Below are 20,060 nucleotides of genomic sequence, written 5' to 3' on the forward strand. Positions count from 1 at the left end.
TACTCCCAGAATTTCTAACTCAGCAAGTCTTGGTGGGGCTTGAAAAGTTGTCTTTCTAACAAGTTCCCAAAGAACAAGTTATCTATTGCTGCATAATGGGCTGACTTTGCTGGGTGCCTTCAGCTCGGGGTTCTTCACAAGACTGTAGTCATGGTGTTGGCAGGGACTGCACTCATCTCAAGGCAGGACTTCACTCATGTGGCTGTTGGCAGGCCTCAGAGCCCTGCTAGCTGTAGGCTGGAGATATCAGTTCCTTGCCACATGAGCCTCTCCATAGCATCCCTCACAGTATGTCACCTGGCTTCCCCCAGAGCAAGGGATCCATGAGAGGCCCCCCAAAATGGAAGCCATAGCCTTTTTATAACCTAATCTTGAAAGTGACATACCATCACTTTTGCCATATTCTGTTCCTTAGAAGCGAGTCACTAAGTCCAGCCCACACTCACATTGAAGGACTCTGATAAGGGCCTGCATCAAGGAGGTGAGGTCTTTGGGGGCCATCTTAGAGGCTTCCCACCATATCAGGTGTTGCTGCTAGTCTAGGGACATACTTTGAAAAATACTGCTCTAATTAATGGCCTCGAAACAAAAACCTTTTCTCCCAAGAAGATCAAAGCTCTTTGGTGAGTAAGTAAATGAATGTAAGACCCTAGCAGTCTCCCACGGTGGGGAGAGGGGTAGAAGGGAAATTAACTCTTTTCCATTAAGTTTATGGAAAAAATTACGGAAAGTTTTGCATTTATGACACCCAGTCTCCAGCAAACATTCTCTCTAAAGGCCTATAACCAAGCTGTGAAAGTGATAATGTTCTAAAGTTCTGATAAAAGTTGAGGATGAAACCATCACTGATGGCATCAAGCCAACAACTCAGGTATAGGCTGGTAGAAGACTAGGGTATAGTGTATTGGAAAAGTCCAAGTTTTCTTCTAGTTTGAAGTCAGTGAGCTCATCTCTAGTGGCAGTAAGTGGCATTCCTGGGGAAGCCCCAGCGTGAGGGTGGCTTGCCTTCCTTCCAGATAGCTTTATGTCACCTACTTACTAAATGGCCCTAGGAGGACCCAGCTTCCTTATCTGGTGTACATAAGATGTGTAACAGGGAGCCTTGCATAAAAATGTGCTCAATTAACATCCATCCCCTTTTAGGGGATGTCGAGAGTTTATAAAAGAGTCTGAGGTGTGGTCCTTGCTTAGTTATTTAGATGTTATTTCCACCCATGAAACAACAGAAAATTATACATTGAAGAATAGTGAATGGACATGGGATGTAGAATCAGAAGAATATGACACACAGAGCTGTGTGAACTCAGGTAATCACTTAAGCTCTCTAAGTTTCTATTACTCTATTTGTAGGATTTGGGTAATATACCAGCTGTTTCTAGACCACAGTGTAGTTGGGGAGAGAAAACTAAGTGAAAGCACTTTTTAAACTTCGAGAGATATTTGGGAAATAAAAAAAAAAGACACTGGTTCTCAATGTTGGGTGCATACTAGAATCACATAGAGAACTTTGAAAAGTCTAGTTCCCAGGGTGTACCCCAAAACCATTATGAACCATTTATGCCTCCTCTACCTTCTTTTCTTTCTCCATATGTGTGCATGTATATATGTGTGTGTACATATGTGTATACAGTCATGTTCTGCATAACAAACTTTCAGTCAACACCAGACAGCATATACATTGGTGGTCCCATAAGATTAGTACCATATAGCCTAGGTATGTAGTAGGCTATATACCATCTAGGTGTGTGTAAGTGCACTCTATGACATTCTCGCAACAACAAAATTGCCTAACAATGCATTTCTCAGAACAGATGCCCATTGTTAAGAAACACATAATTGTATATGTAAGTATATATAGGTGTGTATGTACATATGTATATAGACATGTGTGTATACATTTTTAAGGAAGATTCTTGAAATATATTTTTAAAATTTCACCTTTGTTTCTATCAAATAGTATACACAAAGTGCTTAGGGATGACATTCCAAAGAGATGCTGTGACGAGGTGTCCACCGGGATGGGGGTGGTTTGACTTGGAGAACACATGTGAAGAAAAGGGGTTCTTCTCCCAGTGGCCATAGAACACAGCACGGTCGTGTCCACACAAAGCCAAAGTATTCTGTTAGTGTGGACAAATTCGATTTAGAAATTCAGTTAGGGTGCCTGAGAGGGTAACTGTGACCTGGGACAAAGTGGCGGCAGCATAGGTAAGGTGCAGCTGTGCACACGTTTAGTTAGTGTCTGTGCTGAGAAGGAAGAAGTCATGAGTGCCTGTGTGTTTCTGTTCAAGTCTGTTCTCAGGGGACATTGTTCCAACAACAGCTTTTTGCCCCAACTGCTGACGTTTAAAAAGTATTCTGATGAGAATGCCAAGTTCAGTAATTACTTTTGAGTCCTAATTTTTTGATCAATGTAAAAGACTTGATTTTTTAAAATAGTCTTGAGAGAAGAAATTTTAACAGAAAAGATCTGTTTTGTTCCTAACCTTCATATTTTCCAAAATTACTGTGAATGAAGTATTTCACTGGAATCTGTATTTTGGGGATTAATCAAAACATGGGGTTATAACCAAAAGAAACTGAAAAGAGAGGACACCGTGTGCCCAGTTGATATGTTCTCCTCTCTGCTCTCCAGAACCACATGCCGTGGGAAGAACAACCAGGCAAGAAGCCCAGTTGCTCCCTCGGTCAGAAAGCTTTTCACATTGAGCCAGCCCAGAGACCATTCTCTACCACTGAGATGGTGACATGGACCCTCCCCTCTGTCTCTGCTGAGGACGTCCCCAGGGAGACTCCTCCAGAACCCAGAAGCATGCCTCAGCACTCACACAGTTTAGATGAGCTGTGGCTGGAGAAGACGCAGAGGAGGAAGCTGAAGCAGCAGGCCCAGGTTGAAAGGAAGATGCATGCAGGGATAGCACATGAAGATGGAGTGCAGGTAAGCAGTTCACATCCCTGTGTCATCAGGCACCTGATAGCCCCCTTCCTCTGCAGCTGCTTGCATTGCCTGAGCTTTCCCCTCTTTCCTGTGCTGTAGCTTGTCACCCTTGGGCCCTCTGGAAACGGCATGATGACACCCCCAGCCACTGCCTCTGCCCCAGTATAGCCTGCAGGAGAGACACTTCATAGTGGTGTGTCCCAGAGCCACAGAGCTTGTGGCTCCCCCTTCCCTCTCTGCCGTGTGTCTCTGCCTGCGTCCGGCCCTAGGCGAGGCAAGGAGCAGAACAGAAGAAGGCGGGGCCTGCCCACAAGCCCTTTCAGTACTACTTACCATTTAGTGAGGATCTACTCCGTGACACACACTGTGTTAGACACTGGACAGCATAATAATCATAGCAGTGCATGATGTTCGGATATAACAATCTTAAATGAATTAAATAATTATATTAAGTCAATTAAATTTTGTCTCTAGGGACATTTTGACACCGTTATTTTTGCATGAAACTGTCAGCCTATTAAAAATTGACTTCATAGTATACACAGCATCCCTTTCCCCAGTCCCTGACTCTGTTTCTTGTTCTTTCCCTTTATAAAATAGCAGTATTTTTTATCATCAAGTATTTGTGAAGTATACATCCCTGAGTTGCACTTCAACCCTGAATACCTACTTTTTTTAATTGATGTGACATTCACATAAGATTAGCCATGTACATAAAGTGTAAAATTCAGCGGCATCTAGTAGATTCACAAAGTTTTGCAAGCATCACCTCTGTCTAGTTCCAAGACATTTTCATCATCTCAAAAGGAAACTCCATAATCATTAAGTAGTCATTACCCATTTCCGCTTCCCAGACCCTGGCAAGCACTCATCTGCTTTCTGTCCCCGTGGATTTGCCTACTTTGTACGTCTTATATAAATGGAATCATATAATAGGTGACCTTTTGTGTCTGGCTTCTTTCACTCACCATAATGTTTTTGAGTTTCATCTATATTGTAGCATATATCAGTACTTCATTCCTTTTTATGACTGAATAATATTCCACTGTATGGATATATTTGATTTTGTACATCATTCATCCATTGATAGAAATTTGGGTTGTCTTCACTTTTCGGCTATTGTAAATAGTGCTGTCAGGAACATTGTGTGCGTGCTTTTGTTTTAATACATGTTTTCTGTCTTTTTGGGTGTATACCTAGGAGTGAAATTGCTGGGACATAGGGTAATTCTACGATTAACTTTTTGAGGAACTGCCAAACTGTTGTCCACACTGGCCTCATCATTTTACATTCCCACCAGCAATCTATGAGGGTTGCAAGTTCTCCACACCCTCGCCAACACTTACTGTTTTGTTTTGTTTTGTGTTGTTTTGTTTAAATTATACCACCCTAGTGGGTCAGAATGGTACCTCATCATTGTTTGATTTGCATTTTCGTAATGACTAAAGTTGAGCACATTTTCCTATGCTTGCTGGATATTTGTATATCTTCTTTGGAGAAATATCTATTCAAGTCCTTTGCCCATTTTTTAATTGGGTGGTTTTGTGGATGTAGTAAGAGTTCTTTATATAATTAGATACTAGACCCTTATCAAATAAGTTATTTGCAAATATTTTCTCCCATCTCTGGGTTGGCCTTCACTTTCTTGATTGTGTGTGTCTACTGATGCAGAAAAGTATTTAATTTTGATGTAATCCAATTTATCTATTTTTTCTTTTGTTGCTTGTGAATTTCGTGTCATGTCTAAGTGTCCATTGCCAAATCCAAGGTCAGAAAGATTTATTTGTGTGCTTCCTTCTAAGACTTTATACCTTTTGCTCTTACATTTAGGTTTTGATTCGCTTTGAATTAATTTTGGGGTTTTGTGTGAGGTAGAGATCCAACTTCAGTCTTTCCCATGTAGATACCTTGTCGTCTTAGTACCTACTTGTTGAAGAGACTATTCTTTCCCTCATTGAATGGTCTTGGCACCCTTGTAAAACATCAAATGACCTTAGATGTTTGGGTTTATTTCTAGACTCTCAATTCTATTGTATTGGTCTATATGTCTATCCTTGTGCCAGTACGACACTGTTTTAATTACTGTAGCTATGTATTAAGTTCTGAAGTTGGGATTTGTGAGTCCTCTTGTTATTTTTCAAGATTTTTTTTTTGGCTGTTTGCTGTTCCTTGAAATTCCAAATGAATCTTAGAATCAGTTGTTCCATTTCTGGAAAAAAACAAGGCCACTGGGATTTTTTCAGGATTATTTTGAATCTGTAGATCACTTTGGAGAGTACTGCCTTCTTAACAATATTAAATTTTTGAATCCATGAACACAGGATGTTGTTCCTGTGTTGCTTAGGTGTTCTTTAACTGCTTTTAGCAATGTTTTGTAGTTTTCACCATATGAGTCTTACACATCCTTGGCTAAAATGTTTCCTAAGTATTTTATTCTTTTTGATGCTACTGTAAATGGGATTGTTTTCTTAATTTCATTTTTGGATTGTTCACTGCTAGTGTATAGAAATACAATGGGTATTTGTATATTGATCTTGTACCCTGCAGTTTTGCTGAATTTATTAGCTCTAAGAGTATTTTTGGCTATTTAGAAATTTCCCTAGATAATATACAGATCCTATACATTTTTAAAATTTATACCTTTGTATTTAATTTTCTTATAGATTATTATAAATGGTATTATATTTTTCATTTAATTTTCTACAAGTTGATTCTTAGAATATTGAAATATTATTAATTTTTATGTGTTGATCCTGTGACCTTGCTAAATTCACTTACTGGTTCCAGGAATTTTTTTAAAGACTCCTTGGGATTTTCTATGTAGACAGTCACATCACCTGCAGGAGGAAACAGTTTTATTTCTTCCTTTCTAAGTTGTATGCCTTCTTTTTCCCCTTGTCTTATTGCAGTGGCTAGGAATTCCAGTAGTGTGTTGAATAAGAGTGGCCTTATTCCCTTTCTTTCACTATGAAGTATGATGTTAGCTATAGTGTTTTTATAGAATCTCAAATTGAGGAATTTCCCCTCTGTTCCTAGTTTCCAGAATTTCGTTTTTGAAATCATGAATGTGTGCTAGCTTTTCCAAAAACTTTTTCTGTGTCAAGTGATATCATTTTATGTTCTCTTCTTTAGTCTCTTGATATGGTAGATTATATTAATTGATTTTTTGTATGTTGAATCAGCTTTGTATACCTGGAACAAATCTCACTCGATCATGGAGTATATATGGAATGTACAATTTTTTTAAAACTTTTTATTGAGATTATGATAGTTTACAATCTTGTGAAATTTCAGTTGTACATTATTGTTTGTCAGTCATGTTGTAGGTGCACCCCTACGTCCTTTGTGCCCACCCCCACCTCCCCTTTCCCCTGGTAGCCACTAATCTGTTCTCTTTGTCTACATGTTTAACTTCCACATATGAGTGGAGTCATACAGAGATTGTCTTTTCCTATCTGGCTTATTTCACTTAACATAATTCCCTGAAGGTCCATCCATGTTGCTGTGAATGGGATGATTGTATCCTTTTTTATGGCTGAGTGGTATTACATTGTATATATATATACCATATCTTCTTTATCCAATCATCAGTTGACAGGCACTTAGGTTGCTTCCATGTCTTGGCTATTGTAAATAATGCTGCAGTGAACATTGGGGTGCATAGGACTTTTGGAATTGCTGATTTCAAGCTCTTTGGGTAGATACCCAGTAGTGGAATGGCTGGGTCATATGGTATTTCTATTTTTAATTTTTTGAGAAATCTCCATACTGTTTTCCATAGTGCTGCACCAGTCTGCATTCCCACCAGCAGTGTATGAGGGCTCCTTTTCCTCCACAACCTCTCCAACATTTGTTACTTTTTGTTTTGGTTATTTTTGCCATTCTAATGGTTGTAAGGTGATATCTTAGTGTAGTTTTGATTTGCATTTCCCTGATGATCAGTGAGGATGAACATCTTCTCATGTGCCTATTGGCTATCCATATATCTTCTCTGGAGAAATGTCTGTTCATGTCCCCTGCTCATTTTTTGATCAGGTTGTTTGATTTTTTGTTGTTGAGTTGTGTGAGTTCTTTACATATTTTGGAGATTAACCCTTTGTCATATATATAACTTGCAAATATTTTTTCCCAATTAGCGGGTTGATTTTTGGTTTCAATCCTGTTTTCCCTTGCCTTGAAGAAGCTCTTTAGTCTGATGAAGTCCCATTTGTTTATTCTTTCTATTGTTTCCCTTGTCTGAGAAGACATGGTGTCTGAAAAGATCCTTTTGATACTGATGTCAAAGAGTGTACTGCCTATATTTTCTTCTAGAAGCCTTATGGTTTCAGGTCTTACCTTCAGGTTTTTGATCCATTTAGAGTTTATTTTTGTGAATGGTGAAGAAGAATGGTCAATTTTCATTCTTTTACATGTGGCTTTCCAGTTTTCCCAGCACCATTTGTTGAAAAGACTTTATTTTCTCCATTGTATGCCCTCAGCTCTGAAGATTAGCTATGCATAGATGTGTGGTTTTATCTCTGGGCTTTCAATTCTGTTCCATTGATCTGTGCACCTGTTTTTGTACCAGTACCAGGCTGTTTTGATTACTGTAGCTTTGTAGTATGTTTTGAAGTCAGTGATTGTGATGCCTCCAGCTTTGTTCTTCTTTCTCAGGATTGCTTTAGCAATTCGGGGTCTTTTGTTGCCCCATATGAATTTAAGGATTCTTTGTTCTATTTCTGTAAAGAATGTCATTGGTATTCTGATTGGGATTGAGTTGAATCTGGAGATTGCTTCAGGTAGTATGGACATTTTAACGATGTTTATTCTTCCAATCCATGTGCATGGAATGTCTTTCCATCTCTTTATGTCGTCATCAATCTCTTTCAGGAAAGTCTTGTAGTTTTCGTTGTATAGGTCTTTCACTTCCTTAGTTAAATTCACCCCAAGGTATTTTATTCTTTTTGTTGCGATTGTGAATGGTATTGTATTCTTGAGTTCTTTTTCTGTTAGCCTGTTATTAGAATATAGAAATGCTACTGACTTATGTAAGTTGATTATATACCCTGCAACTTTGCTGTAGTTGTTGATTATTTCTAATAGTTTTCCAATGGATTCTTTGGGTTTTTCTATATATAAGATCATGTCATCTGCAAACAGCAAGACTTTCACTTCTTCCCTCCCTATTTGGATTCCTTTTATTCCTTTCTCTTGTCTAATTGCTCTGGGCAAAACCTCCAGTACTATGTTGAATAAGAGTGGTGATAGAGGGCATCCTTGTCTCATTCCTGTTTTCAGGGGGATGGCGCTCAGTTTTTGCCCATTGAGTATGATGTTGGCTGTGGGTTTGTCATATATGGCCTTTATTATGTTGAGGTAATTTCCTTCTATCCCCATTTTGTTAAGAGTTTTTCTCATAAATGACCATTGGATCTTGTGAAATGCTTTCTCTGCATCTATTGAGATGATCATGTGGTTATTTTCCTCAGTTTGTTGATGTGGTGTATCATGTTGATTGATTTGCGGATGTTGAACCATCCCTGTGTCCCTGGTATGAATCCCACTTGATCGTGATGTGTGATCCTTTTGATGTATTGCTGAATTCGGGTTGCCAAAGTTTTCTTGAGAATTTTTGCATCTGTGTTCATCAGTGGTATTGGCCTATAGTTCTCCTTTTTCGTGCTGTCCTTGTCAGGCTTTGGTATCAGCATGATGTTGGCCTCGTAGAATGTGTTACGAAGTGCTCCATCCTCCCTAATTTTTTGGAATAGCCTGAGAAGGATAGGTATTAACTCCTCTCTGAAAGTTTGTTAGAATTGCCCAGGAAACCCATCTGGTCCTGGGGTTTTATTCTTTGGGACGCTTTTAATTGCTGTTTCAATCTCTTTCCTTGTGATTGGTCTGTTCAGATTGTCTGTTTCTTCTTCACTCAGCTTTGGGAGGTTGTAAGAGTCTAAGAATTTATCCATTTCCTCTAGGTTATCCATTTTGTTGGCATATAGTTTTTTGGAGTATTCTCTTATAATCCGTTGTATTTCCATGGAGTCTGTTATTTCTCCTCTTTCATTTCTGATTTTGTTTGTTTGAGCTTTCTCTCTTTTTTTCTTTGTAAGTCTGGCTAGGGGTTTGTCAATTCTATTTATCTTCTCAAAGAACAAGCTCTTTGTTACACTGATCCTTTCTACTGCCTTTTTTGTTTCAAAAGCATTTATTTCTGCTCCGATTTTTATTATTTCTCTCCTTTTGCTGACTTTGGGCTTTGTTTGTCCTTCTTTTTATAATTCAGTTAGGTGTAATTTGAGATTGCTTATTTTGGATTTTTCTTCTTTGTTAAGGTGAGCCTGTATTGCAATAAATTTCCCTCTTAATATAGCTTTTGCTGTATCCCATATGAGTTGGTATGGCATGTTATCATCTTCATTTGTCTCCAGATATTTTTTGATTTCTTCTTTAATTTCTTCAATGATCCATTGCTTGTTCAATAGTATGTTGTTTAGTCTCCACATCTTTGTCCCTTTCTCAGCTCTTTTCTTGTAATTAATTTCTAGCTTTATAGCATTATGATCAGAGAAGATGCTTGTTATTATTTCAATTTTTTTAAATTTATAGAGGCTTGCCTTGTTTCCCAGTATGTGGTTAATCCTTGAGAATGTTCCATGTGCACTTGTGAAGAATGTGTATTCTGCTGTTTTTGGGTGGAGTGTTCTATGTATGTCTATTAAGTCCAACTGGTTTAGCTTTTCATTTAATTCCACTGTTTCCTTGTTGATTTTCTGTCTGGATGATTTGTCCAATGATGTGAGTGGGGTGTTGAGGTCCCCTACTATTATTGTGTTATTTTGATATCTTCTTTTAGGTTTGTTAATAGTTGCTTTATGAACTTTGGTGCTCCTGTGTTGGGTGCATAGATATCTATAAGCGTTATTTCTTCTTGATGGAGTGTCCCTTTGATCATTATATACTGCTCCTCTTTGTCTCTCTTTACCTGCCTTATCTTGAAGTCTCCTTTGTCTGATATAAGTATTGCAACACCTGCTTTCTTTTGTTTGCCATTAGCATGGAGTATTGTCTTCTACCCCTTCACTCTGAGCCTGTATTTGTCATTGGAGCTAAGATGTGTTTCCTGGAGGCAACAAATTGTTGGATCTTGTTCTTTAATCTATCTTGCCACTTTGTGTCTTTTATTGGAGAGTTCAATCCGTTTACATTGAGGGTGATTATTGATGTATGAGGGCTTAATGCTGTTGTTCTGGCACTCATTTTCCGGTTTTCCTGCATTTCCTTTGTTTCTCATCCTGTATGTTTTGGTCTACCCATTGATTACTGCAGTTTCTTATGCTGTCTTTCTTAGTTTTTTCCTTATTTATTTTTTGTGTCTCTGTTCTGCTTTTTAGTTTAGTGGCTACCCTGAAGTTTGTATTCAGAATCTCGTGTATAACATAGCCCATTTTCTGATGGCCTCTTATTTCCTTAGTCTAAAGTGATTCAGTCCCTTTCCTCCTTCCCTCCTAAGTTATTATTCTCATATCTTATTCCAACTTGTGTTGTGAGTTTCCAGTTAAAGTGACAAGATCGTCTTTGTTTTTGGTGTTTTCCTTCCCTTTATCCTAATGCTATAGTTGAATATTTGCTACCCTATTCTGATTCTATCTGTTTGTCTCCTTACTCTGTGTTTTGTGACCCCTTTCTCCCTTTTTCCCTTTTTTTCAGGTATGTGGGCCTTCTTGAGGATTTCTTGTAGGGGGCGGGTCTCATGGCTACGAAGTCCCTTAGCTTTTGTTTATCTGGGAAAGATTTAATTTCTCCCTCATATCTGAAAGTTATTTTTGCTGGATAGAGTATTCCTGGCTGAAGATTCTTGCCTTTTAAAGTTTTGAATATGTCATTCCATCCTCTCCTAGCTTGTAAGGTTTCTGCAGAGAAATCTGCTGAAAGCCTGATAGGGGTTCCTTTGTAGGTTATTTTCTTCTGCCTTGCTGCCCTGAGTATTCTTTCTTTGTCATTCATTTTTGCCAGTTTTACTACTATATGCCTTGCAGTAGATCTTTTTACATTGACAAATCTAGGAGATCTGGAAACTTCCTCTACACACATTTCCCTCTCATTCCCTAGATTTGGGAAGTTCTCTGCTATTATTTCTTTGAGCACACGTTCTGCTCCATTCTCCTTCTCTGCACCTTCTTGGAGACCTATAATTCTTATGCTGTGTTTCCTCATTGAGTCGGATATTTCTCGGAGAATTTCTTCATTTCTTTTTAGTCTCAGTTCTCTCTCCTCCCCTGTCTGGAGCATTTCAACATGTCTATATTCAATTATGCTGATTCACTCCTCTATGGTGTCCACATGAGCATTCAGGGAATCCATATTTTGTTTTATCTCTTCCATTGTGTCTTTTGTCTCTAGTATTTCTCATTGATTCTTCTCTATAGTTTCAATCTCTTTTGTGAAGTAGCTCCTGAATTCGTTGAATTGTTTCTATATATTCTCTTTTACCTCACTGACTTTTTTGATGATAGCTATTCTGAATTCATTGTCATTTAGCTTACTTATTTCTGAGTCCTCAGGACATAATTCTGGGTATTTATTGTTTTTCCTCTGGTCTGGAGTTTTGATGAATTGCCTGATGCTGGAAGTTTGCTCTTTCTCATTCTGACCTTATTCGGTTGCAGTTACAGTCTATCACTACTGGGTTTGCATCGAGAGCCGTGTATTCTGAGTGGCCCGCCCTCAGCCAAGATGGCACAGCACAGCACAGGTGGGGGGTGGATTTTCTTTTGCGGGCAGTCCCCAGTTTCCCAATCAGCTCTCACTATCTGGTTTCCTGGTGTCCTAGTCTGATGAGGTCACCCCACGTGAAAGCTTTCACCCTGTTAGAGGGCTTCCCTCTAGACTGCATGGGTGCTAGGGAGTCCTGGGTGATCCCGCAGCTGCGTGGCTCCTCCCCCGCTCCTTCCCTCATGGAGCCGCCAATGGCAGTGATCCCAGTCTTTAGGGGAGGGAGCAAAGTTGTCTCTTACCCCGTTCCAACTCCTCCCAGGGGGGCTCCAGCCTCTCCACCCTCCATTGTTTAGCTGCCTTGACTCTCTGGGGACTCCTGTGCTATTAGGGTATTTTCTGTTGGAATATTGTTGCTCCTTTTTGTTGTATGTTGGAGGGGAGAGAGTCTCAGGCAAGCTCACTCTGCCATGACGCTGGAATGTATAATTTTTATATATTCCTGGATTAATTTGCTAATATTTTGTTGAGATCTTTTGCAGCTAAGCTCATGTTTGTACTATCTGTTTGGTATCAGGGCAATATGGACCTCATAAAATGAATCCTCATAAAATGAATTGAGAAGTGTTCGTTCTCTTCTATATTCTTGAACAGATTGTGTAAAATTGGTTTTCTTGCTGTGAAGTCTGCTTTGATATTAATATAAGCACTTTTTTGATTAGTGCTGTCTCCTCACAGGCCAGAAAGAGAGATCACCTCTCTCGTGTCTCTTCTTAAAAGGCACTGATCCATTTATGAGGGCTTCACCTTCATGACCTAATTACCTCCTCCAGATATGATCACACTGGGGATTAGGGTTTAAGATGAAGTGAAGTGGGGGCGGGACACAAACATTCAGTTCATAGCACTTAGCTTCTCGAATTTGTAGTTTTTATGTCTTTCACCAAATGTGGGAAGCGTTCAGCCATTATTTCTTTAAATACTGTTTAAGTCCCATTCTCTCTCTCTCCTCTCCTTCTAGCACTCTGCTCTTATGTTATTATCCCACAGGGGTCTGAGACTCTCTTCATTTTGTTTCCATCTATTTTTCTCTCTGTTGTTCAGAAAGAGCAAATTCTATTGATGTGTCTTCAGGTTCAATGATTTTATCCTCTGTCATCTTCACTGTATTACTAAGCCTATTCAGTAGCTTTTTTGTGCCATTTATTTAATTATTTACTTTCCATTTCTGTAAGTTCCATTTGGTTCTTTGTACAACTTCTTTTTCTATTTTTTATTTGTTTCAAGAAAACATGTAATTGATTGTTCAATATTTTTTATAATGATTGCTTTACCTTGTCAGATAATCCAGCATCAGATTCATCTCAGTGTTGGCATGTTGATTGTCTTTTCTCATTCATTTTGTGATTTCCTGTTTCTTGGTATAATGAGTGATTTTCTATTATGTCCTGGATATTATGTTATGAGACTCTGAATCCTACTTTATCTTCTTATTTTTGGCAGTCAGTCCCCTGAAAAAAGCTGGGCTTCTCTGCAGTGGGTGGACTGGAAGCTCAGCTCCCCCTCAGCCCTGCTGACAACTTCCTGGCAGAAGTAGGGCACCAAGTCTACTACCTCATCACCTTCAACGTGTAGGGTCAGCTCCCAGCTGGGCCCTGCTGACCTTAGGAGAGGGGGAACAAAGTGCAGTGCCAGCTTGTCCCGCCTCTCACCACTTTGTTCTGCCTCATTGCTGCCCAGTGAGTATGGAGGTTCATCTCTCCTATCTTTCTGACACTAGGGTAGGTGATATTGGAGTGGTGATTAGTCCTGATTTGCATGACATCATTCAGTCTTGTGGATGCCAAGTGTGGTGGAGGATCACCCTGGCTGCAGCCCACTAACACCAGAGTGAGGGTGGTGAAACCTAGTGGTGAGTTGCCCCACCTCACATTGCCTGATTATCCACTGGATCCACTGACACTACCCTGGCAAGTGAATTGGATCACCACTGCTTGCTTCTCCCAGACAAAGAATGGAAGATCAGTGCCCTGCCTGGCCTGCTAATACCACCCAGTGGGGAAATTGGAGCGCCACCTGCCTCTGCCTGGTAGGGAATGGAAACTCCCCCCTCACTTCCATTGACACCACTGAGTGGGAGAATTGGAGCACTACCTGCTTACCCTAGGTGGAGAATGGGAGACTGGCTGCCTGTTCAGCTCCACCAAACTTCCGAGAGGGGAATTGCAGCGTGCTTCCTTCTGCCAGGCAGGAAGGTGGAGTGAAAGATTAACTCTCTGCTTGCCACCACTTTCATGTCATGCTCTCTGTCCCCTTTCATCCAAGAGGGCAGTGATTTTCCTAGTATAAAATTCTCAAGGACCTTCTGGGCCTCCCATGTATGTCATGGGGATTCATTCCATTAAACAAGAGACTTTTTCACAGATATTTCCTAAATAACCTTATCTCTATTTTTGGCTTCTTCTGAGATGGCTGAGGGGAATCTATGATCACATCCTTAGTGTCTTCAAAGACCCATTTTTATGACTGAATACTCTGACTTTTGATCTTTCTGAGGTATTAGCAAAAGGTTGTCTATCCACACTCTCAGCTTTTTCCCTAGACCTAGTTTTCTGAAACTGAATCTCTTAATTTTAGTATCTTTTACCACCTGGACAAGCTGAGAATTTCCCAAATCATCAAGCCCCAGTTCCTTGTTATTTAACAGTTCTTCTCTCCATTTATCTCTTTCTTCTTGCATTTTACTACAAGGAGCAAGAGGAAACCAGGCTGCAACTTCAACACTTTGCTTGGAAATCTCCTCAATTGAACATCCAAGTTCATCATATACCACTTCTGCTTTCCACATAACTGCAGGGCAAAGTTCTGCCAAACTCTACCACTAAATGACAAGGACTCACCTCCATTTTCCTCCACCTTCTGGGCCCTCATTAGAAGCACCTTTAATGTCCATATTTCTACTAACAGTCTGTTCACAACAATTTAGGTGTTCTCTAGAGCAATTTATGTTTTCTCTACCATGCTCCTCACTTCCTTCTGAGTCTTCACTGGCAGGCATCACTTTAGCATCCATTTTCCTACTAACACTCTGTCCAAGGCAATCTAGGTTTTTTCCATCATGCTTTTCCCAATTCTTCCAGCCACTGACCACTGCCCGATTCCAAAGTCACTTCCACATTTTTAGATATTTGTTACAGTTACACTCCACTTCCAGGTACCAAAGTCTCTATTAGTTTCCTATTTCTGCTATAACAAATTACCACAAATCTAACAGCATATACCAACACAAATCTATTACCTTACATTTGTGTAGATTAGAAGACTGACATAGCTCTGACTGAGTTAAAATCATGCTATCAGTAAGGCTGTGTTCCTTTCTTGAGGCATTAGGGGGGAATCCATTTCTTGCCTTTTCCAGCTTCTAGAGACTGCCATATTCTTTGATTCCTGACCCCTCCTGCATCTTCAAAGTCAGCAATGTGGCATCTCTGGCCATTCTGTAGTTATATCTCCCTCTAGCCCTGACCTCAGCTGGGAAAGGTTCTGTTAAGCACTCATGATTAGGTTAAGCCCACTTGGGTAATCTCCCTACCTCAAGATCCTTAACCTTAATCTGCAGTCACTTTGCCCTGTAAGATAACAGGCAGGGATTAGGTTGGGTATACAGAGAGCATTATTCTGCCTACCACATCCACTCTTTTCCTAGTGTTTTAGCTAGGGGAAACAAGCTTTTCTTGGAGCTTTTTTCATGTGTGCTTGTTGTTGGTTCTGGGTTGGAGGCTTCTGCAGTGCCTTGTCTGGGACATATGAGGCAATAAGGAAATTCAGGTCACTCAGCACCCAAAGTCCTGACGTCTCTAGGAAGCCCACCTTCTTTCCACCTTGCAGCATCTTCCTATGCTTGTTTGTTATGTTATATCTAGAAATTTTAGTTGAAAGAGGAAGGACCTTGGAAGAATGGGGCTACTCCATCTTAGCAGAACTGGAAGTCTCCAAAAGTTCAGTTTTAAGAACTAAGTTGTTTTTTGGGAGGAGGGGAGTCTCCAAGACCACCCACACATTCAGTGATTTGCCAGGAAGACTCATGGGACTCAGCATAAAATCATACTTATGGATAAGGCTTATTACAGTGAAAGGATATATGGCAGGATCAGCATGGGAAAAAGACACAGGTCGAGTCGGAATAAATAATCCATGCAGGCTTCTTTATGCTTTCTCCCTTCTGTGAGGATGCACATTGAACATGCTTCTTTCTCCAGCAGAAAAAAAATGCAGTAACATGTACCCAGTGCTTCTGTCCAGGGAAGCCCATTAGTCACTGAGAGCTCAAGATTTTTATTGGAGGCTAGTCATGTAGGCACTCCCTGCCTAGCACATACCAAATTAGAAGGAAGGCAGGTGTTTGGCATAAAGCACGTTATACAATTGAGACCTGTAAGATCTCATTTTAATTAGCTGATATATAAAAATTGTACAGACCGTCTAGGCACAGTGAACCATCCTTATCAGTTACGGAACAGTTTGAGTGCCAAGTTTCCAGATGCTAGCCAAGAGCTAACCTTACACACAGGCCTTCTAAAGATAACAGCCTCAGATCTGCTATATTAGCTCTTTTCTGCATACAATTAACAAACTTATTTGACATATTATCAAACAGTACATCCAGACAACAACATAAGTGGAATAGCCAAATAGCTGAGGACCTTGCCAAATCCCACACCAGGGAAAATACTATAACTGGGAATAGAATGAAGAATGGGGTGAGATTCAGAACTGGGGATAATGCACAATATCAGCTCACTTTTTACAAAGTACTTTTTGCCTTTTGACTATAACTCTCAAGGTGGGGTATGAGAGGATAGGGGACAGTTATATACAAATAAAGGTCAGAGATATAAGCTGAACATACTACTTTTTAAATTAAAAGTATTGTTTTATATTTTGAAGTGACTATTTTGATGCAGCTGCCACTACAAACGGGCCATGTCAAGGGAGTATGTCAAAAAGGTTGAAGTCATCCCATGGATATGTCCAGTTTTGTGATCACGACAATTCTGTGATTCAGTTGTCATGTGCCTTACTTTACAGATGAGGAAGCTGAGATTCAGAGACAGTAAGAAACCTGCCAAATTTTAAGGTGATACATTGGCAGGGACAACACGTGAACTCCTATTTGTGTGTCTCCAAGGACTCTGTTCTTTCTACTTGCACTGTTTTATGTAGGTTATGGATAGATGGGATGAAACTACACATTTTTTACCCTAAGTTCTCATTTTAATTAACTTACATTAAAAAATGTTTGAAAACTGTGTAAACACATATGGCAGAAGCAGATGCAGCACATTTAGTGTGGCACTTCCCTGGCCTCTACATCCCCGATGAAAGGTACCCCTGCCAGAGTCACTATCCAAAGAAGATAGAGTCCTACTGCATCTGGGGAAATAGTTCAATTCTTGCTACACTACCATTCTTTCATACATAAGATTTATATCACCAGTGGCAAGGAACTCACTTTAACAGTCTTTTAAAGAAAGATGCATTTTAAAGAAATATGTACAAACATTGGGTCCTCACCAATAGGCCATATTCTTGTCCGAAACTCAAAAGCAGAGTCAGGACCCTGGGGTTCCTAAAGAGTATCTTTGCCTCCAACTCCCAGCATCCCAGACAGCCCCTCCTTACTCTAATTCAATACTCTTTTTTCCTAGTGATTCAGTTGGAGCTAAGAATGTTTTCCTCCATGCTATTCTAACAAAGAGTGATCTGCCACTAATGGCCACTTAATGGAACTAAGTACAGTTCCTCATTATTCAAAGACTCCATATTTGTAAATTCGCCTACTCACTACAATTTCTTTGTAACCCCAAAATCAGTACTCAAGGCTCTTTTGCAGTCATTCATGAACATGTGCAGAGCAGCAAAAAATCTGAGTCACCCAACACCAGGTTCCCAGCTAAGGTGAAACAAGGCGATGCTCTTCCTTCTTATTTAGGCTCTTGTACTAAACAGATGTCCTTTTTGTGATCTATTTAGTGCTATGTTTTTGGCATTTTTGTGCTTTTTGTTGGTGGTTTTGCTGCTTTAAATGGCCCCCAAGCATAATGCTGATGTCTAATGTTCCTAAGCACAAGAAAACTGTGATGTGCCTTACAGAGAAAATACATTTATTGGATAAGCTCAGTTTAGGTATGAGTTCTAGTGCTAGGGCCTATGAATTCAATGGTAATGAATTAACAATATGGTACCTTCAGACAAAGGAAGAAGTTCACCGATCTGTACATGAAGCCATTCTGGAAAGTGCTAAAGTAACATCTGTAGTGTGTGATGGAACTATGGAAAAGCAGCTGAAATGTGAACTCATGAGATGATGACCAATAAAAGTGTAGTGGGCAGCATGTTGTGAGACTGAAAGCCAGAGAAATTTATAGTAAAATTCCCCAGGGTCAGGAAACTGTTGAACCCCTCTCGGCTGGTGCTGCCTGGTTCGCATGCTTCAAAAGACGATATGGCCTGAGAAACCTTCAACTTGCAGGTGAGGCAAGTTCTTCAGGTCAGGAAACTTCAGAAAAAATTTTAAAACACCTGCTAAGTATTATATAGGAAAACGCTTATGTGGAAGAGCAGGTTTTCAATGCTAATGAGATGGGCTTATTTCATAAGGATGTTGACAAATGAACTGATATAATGCAAACAGCATTTCTGTTATTTGCAGATATTTCCTATAATAGGAACCTGTCTATTTCCCCTAGGAGCAATGATTCAGTATTTGCTAATCCAGTGTTTTCAGAGACTTTATAGAATACAGCCAGCACAAATAATAAAAACTGAGTGTAACTGGAAGACCACAGCTCTAGGATGCAGGTATTCAGGGAAGCATGGGACTATGTGGATATAGAGCAGCCATAAGTAATTGGGACTCATTTATTCTATTTAACGCCTTTTTCCTGTGGAAGGGGTCCCCTTCCTTGCCCTTGCCCCTACCACGACCAGACTGCATTTGCAGTCACTCAGGTTTGGGACTTGATTGTCCATGCTGACAGGATGTTGTCCAGGTGTTTATCAAGGCACTATATTTCACCTAATTGAAAGGGCTGTAAGCCAGGAATTGAAAATATCTGGATTAAAGTGAAAATTAGTTTTGCTTATTTATTCAACATGAATTTGATTTAAAATATAATGGTGAAGCTCTAACATACTAGGCATTGCTCTGGGTGGTGCGGACATAAGAACTAAAGTGCTACCACAGAGGAATGCAAGGACGCTAGGGGATCAGAGGAGGGATGCTGAAGCCAACCTGGCAGTGTCAGTGACCCCTGACTCGAGTCCTGACCCGGCGTGTAGGTTAATCAGGAAGGAAGGTTACAAATGTAAGAAAGGCTGTCAGGGCAGAGAGAATATCATTAGCAGAGGCACAAGAGATGATGGTACCTTTAAGGAGTTTGGCTCAGGTGGTGTATAAAGTATGAGGCAGGGAGTGGCAGGAGATGAGACAGAGAGTTAGGGCAGGGCCAGGTCATAGAGCATTCTAGATGAAGAGCTTGTAGTTTGTCCTCTGGTCACAATATGAGGAGGAGCCACTGAAAGCTTTTAAGGGAAGAAGCAATACGGTCAGTTTATGTTGTCAATTGTATATTTTACATAGGATACTTGGTAGCAGAGTAGAGGATGAATTTGAGGGGACACCTAATAAGATATGAGGACCCGAATTAGCATGGTGGTAGCCAACATAGGTAAAATAATAAAAATTACTCTAATATTTACCGAGGACTTTCTATGTGACGTGCACCAAGTGATTCAAATGAAATACATTTAATGCTTATGGATGCCGTTAGATGCAGGTATTAATATTATTCTCATTTTTCTAGTGAGATAATCAAGGCATAAAGAAGACAAGAAATTTGGCAAAGTCACAGAACTAGCAGGCAGCAGCAGGCTTCAAGCCTAGGGCCTCAGGCCCCAGGGCCCATGTTCTAAACACCGCCTGACACATCCTAGGACAAGGCTGGAACATGTTTAGGAGAAAACCTATGGGATTTGGTTATTACTGGATGAGGAAGGTGATAGAAAGAGAAGAGTCTAGTGTGTCCTTGGATTTCAGCTAAGCAGCTGGGTACATGAATACTGATAACACTCCCTGAGACAGGGAGCATAGGAGGACATGAGGTGTGGAGAAAGGGGTAGAATGATAAATCCAGTTTTGCACTTGTTGAGTCAGAGATGCCTGTCGTTCATCCAAATGGATATATCCAGGAATTCTAGCAGAAGAGGAGGGGGCAGAACCCAGAACACCAAGAAGAGTCATTAAAAAGGAAGGAAAACCAGGAGAGAAGGCAAAGGAGTAGAGCAGAAGTGGTGGAATGGTGAGCAGTGTCAAACGCAGCAGAAAGCACTGAAAGTGGCTCGCTGGACTTCACCACGTGAACTTAAT

General features: G+C 40.1%; 1 protein-coding gene and 1 long non-coding RNA gene across 5 annotated transcripts in view; one reads left to right on the forward strand and one right to left on the reverse strand.

Moving 5' to 3' along the window:
- Positions 1–20,060, reverse strand: part of LOC139076726 (uncharacterized) — a 230,047-nt gene that overhangs the window by 186,884 nt on the left and 23,103 nt on the right. The window lies entirely within an intron of this gene.
- Positions 1–20,060, forward strand: part of ARHGEF4 (Rho guanine nucleotide exchange factor 4) — a 245,480-nt gene that overhangs the window by 111,382 nt on the left and 114,038 nt on the right. For 2 of the 3 annotated variants that reach the window (XM_070580930.1, XM_070580932.1), the window contains exon 3: positions 2,636–2,938. The exons of the other annotated variant lie outside the window; for it this stretch is intronic. In XM_070580930.1, the coding sequence (XP_070437031.1) occupies positions 2,636–2,938 (303 nt within the window). The remainder of the gene's footprint in view (positions 1–2,635; positions 2,939–20,060) is intronic. 3 annotated transcript variants of the gene reach the window in all.

This window comes from Equus przewalskii, chromosome 17 (genome assembly GCF_037783145.1).
Source record: "Equus przewalskii isolate Varuska chromosome 17, EquPr2, whole genome shotgun sequence".
NCBI classification, from domain to species: domain Eukaryota; kingdom Metazoa; phylum Chordata; class Mammalia; order Perissodactyla; family Equidae; genus Equus; species Equus przewalskii.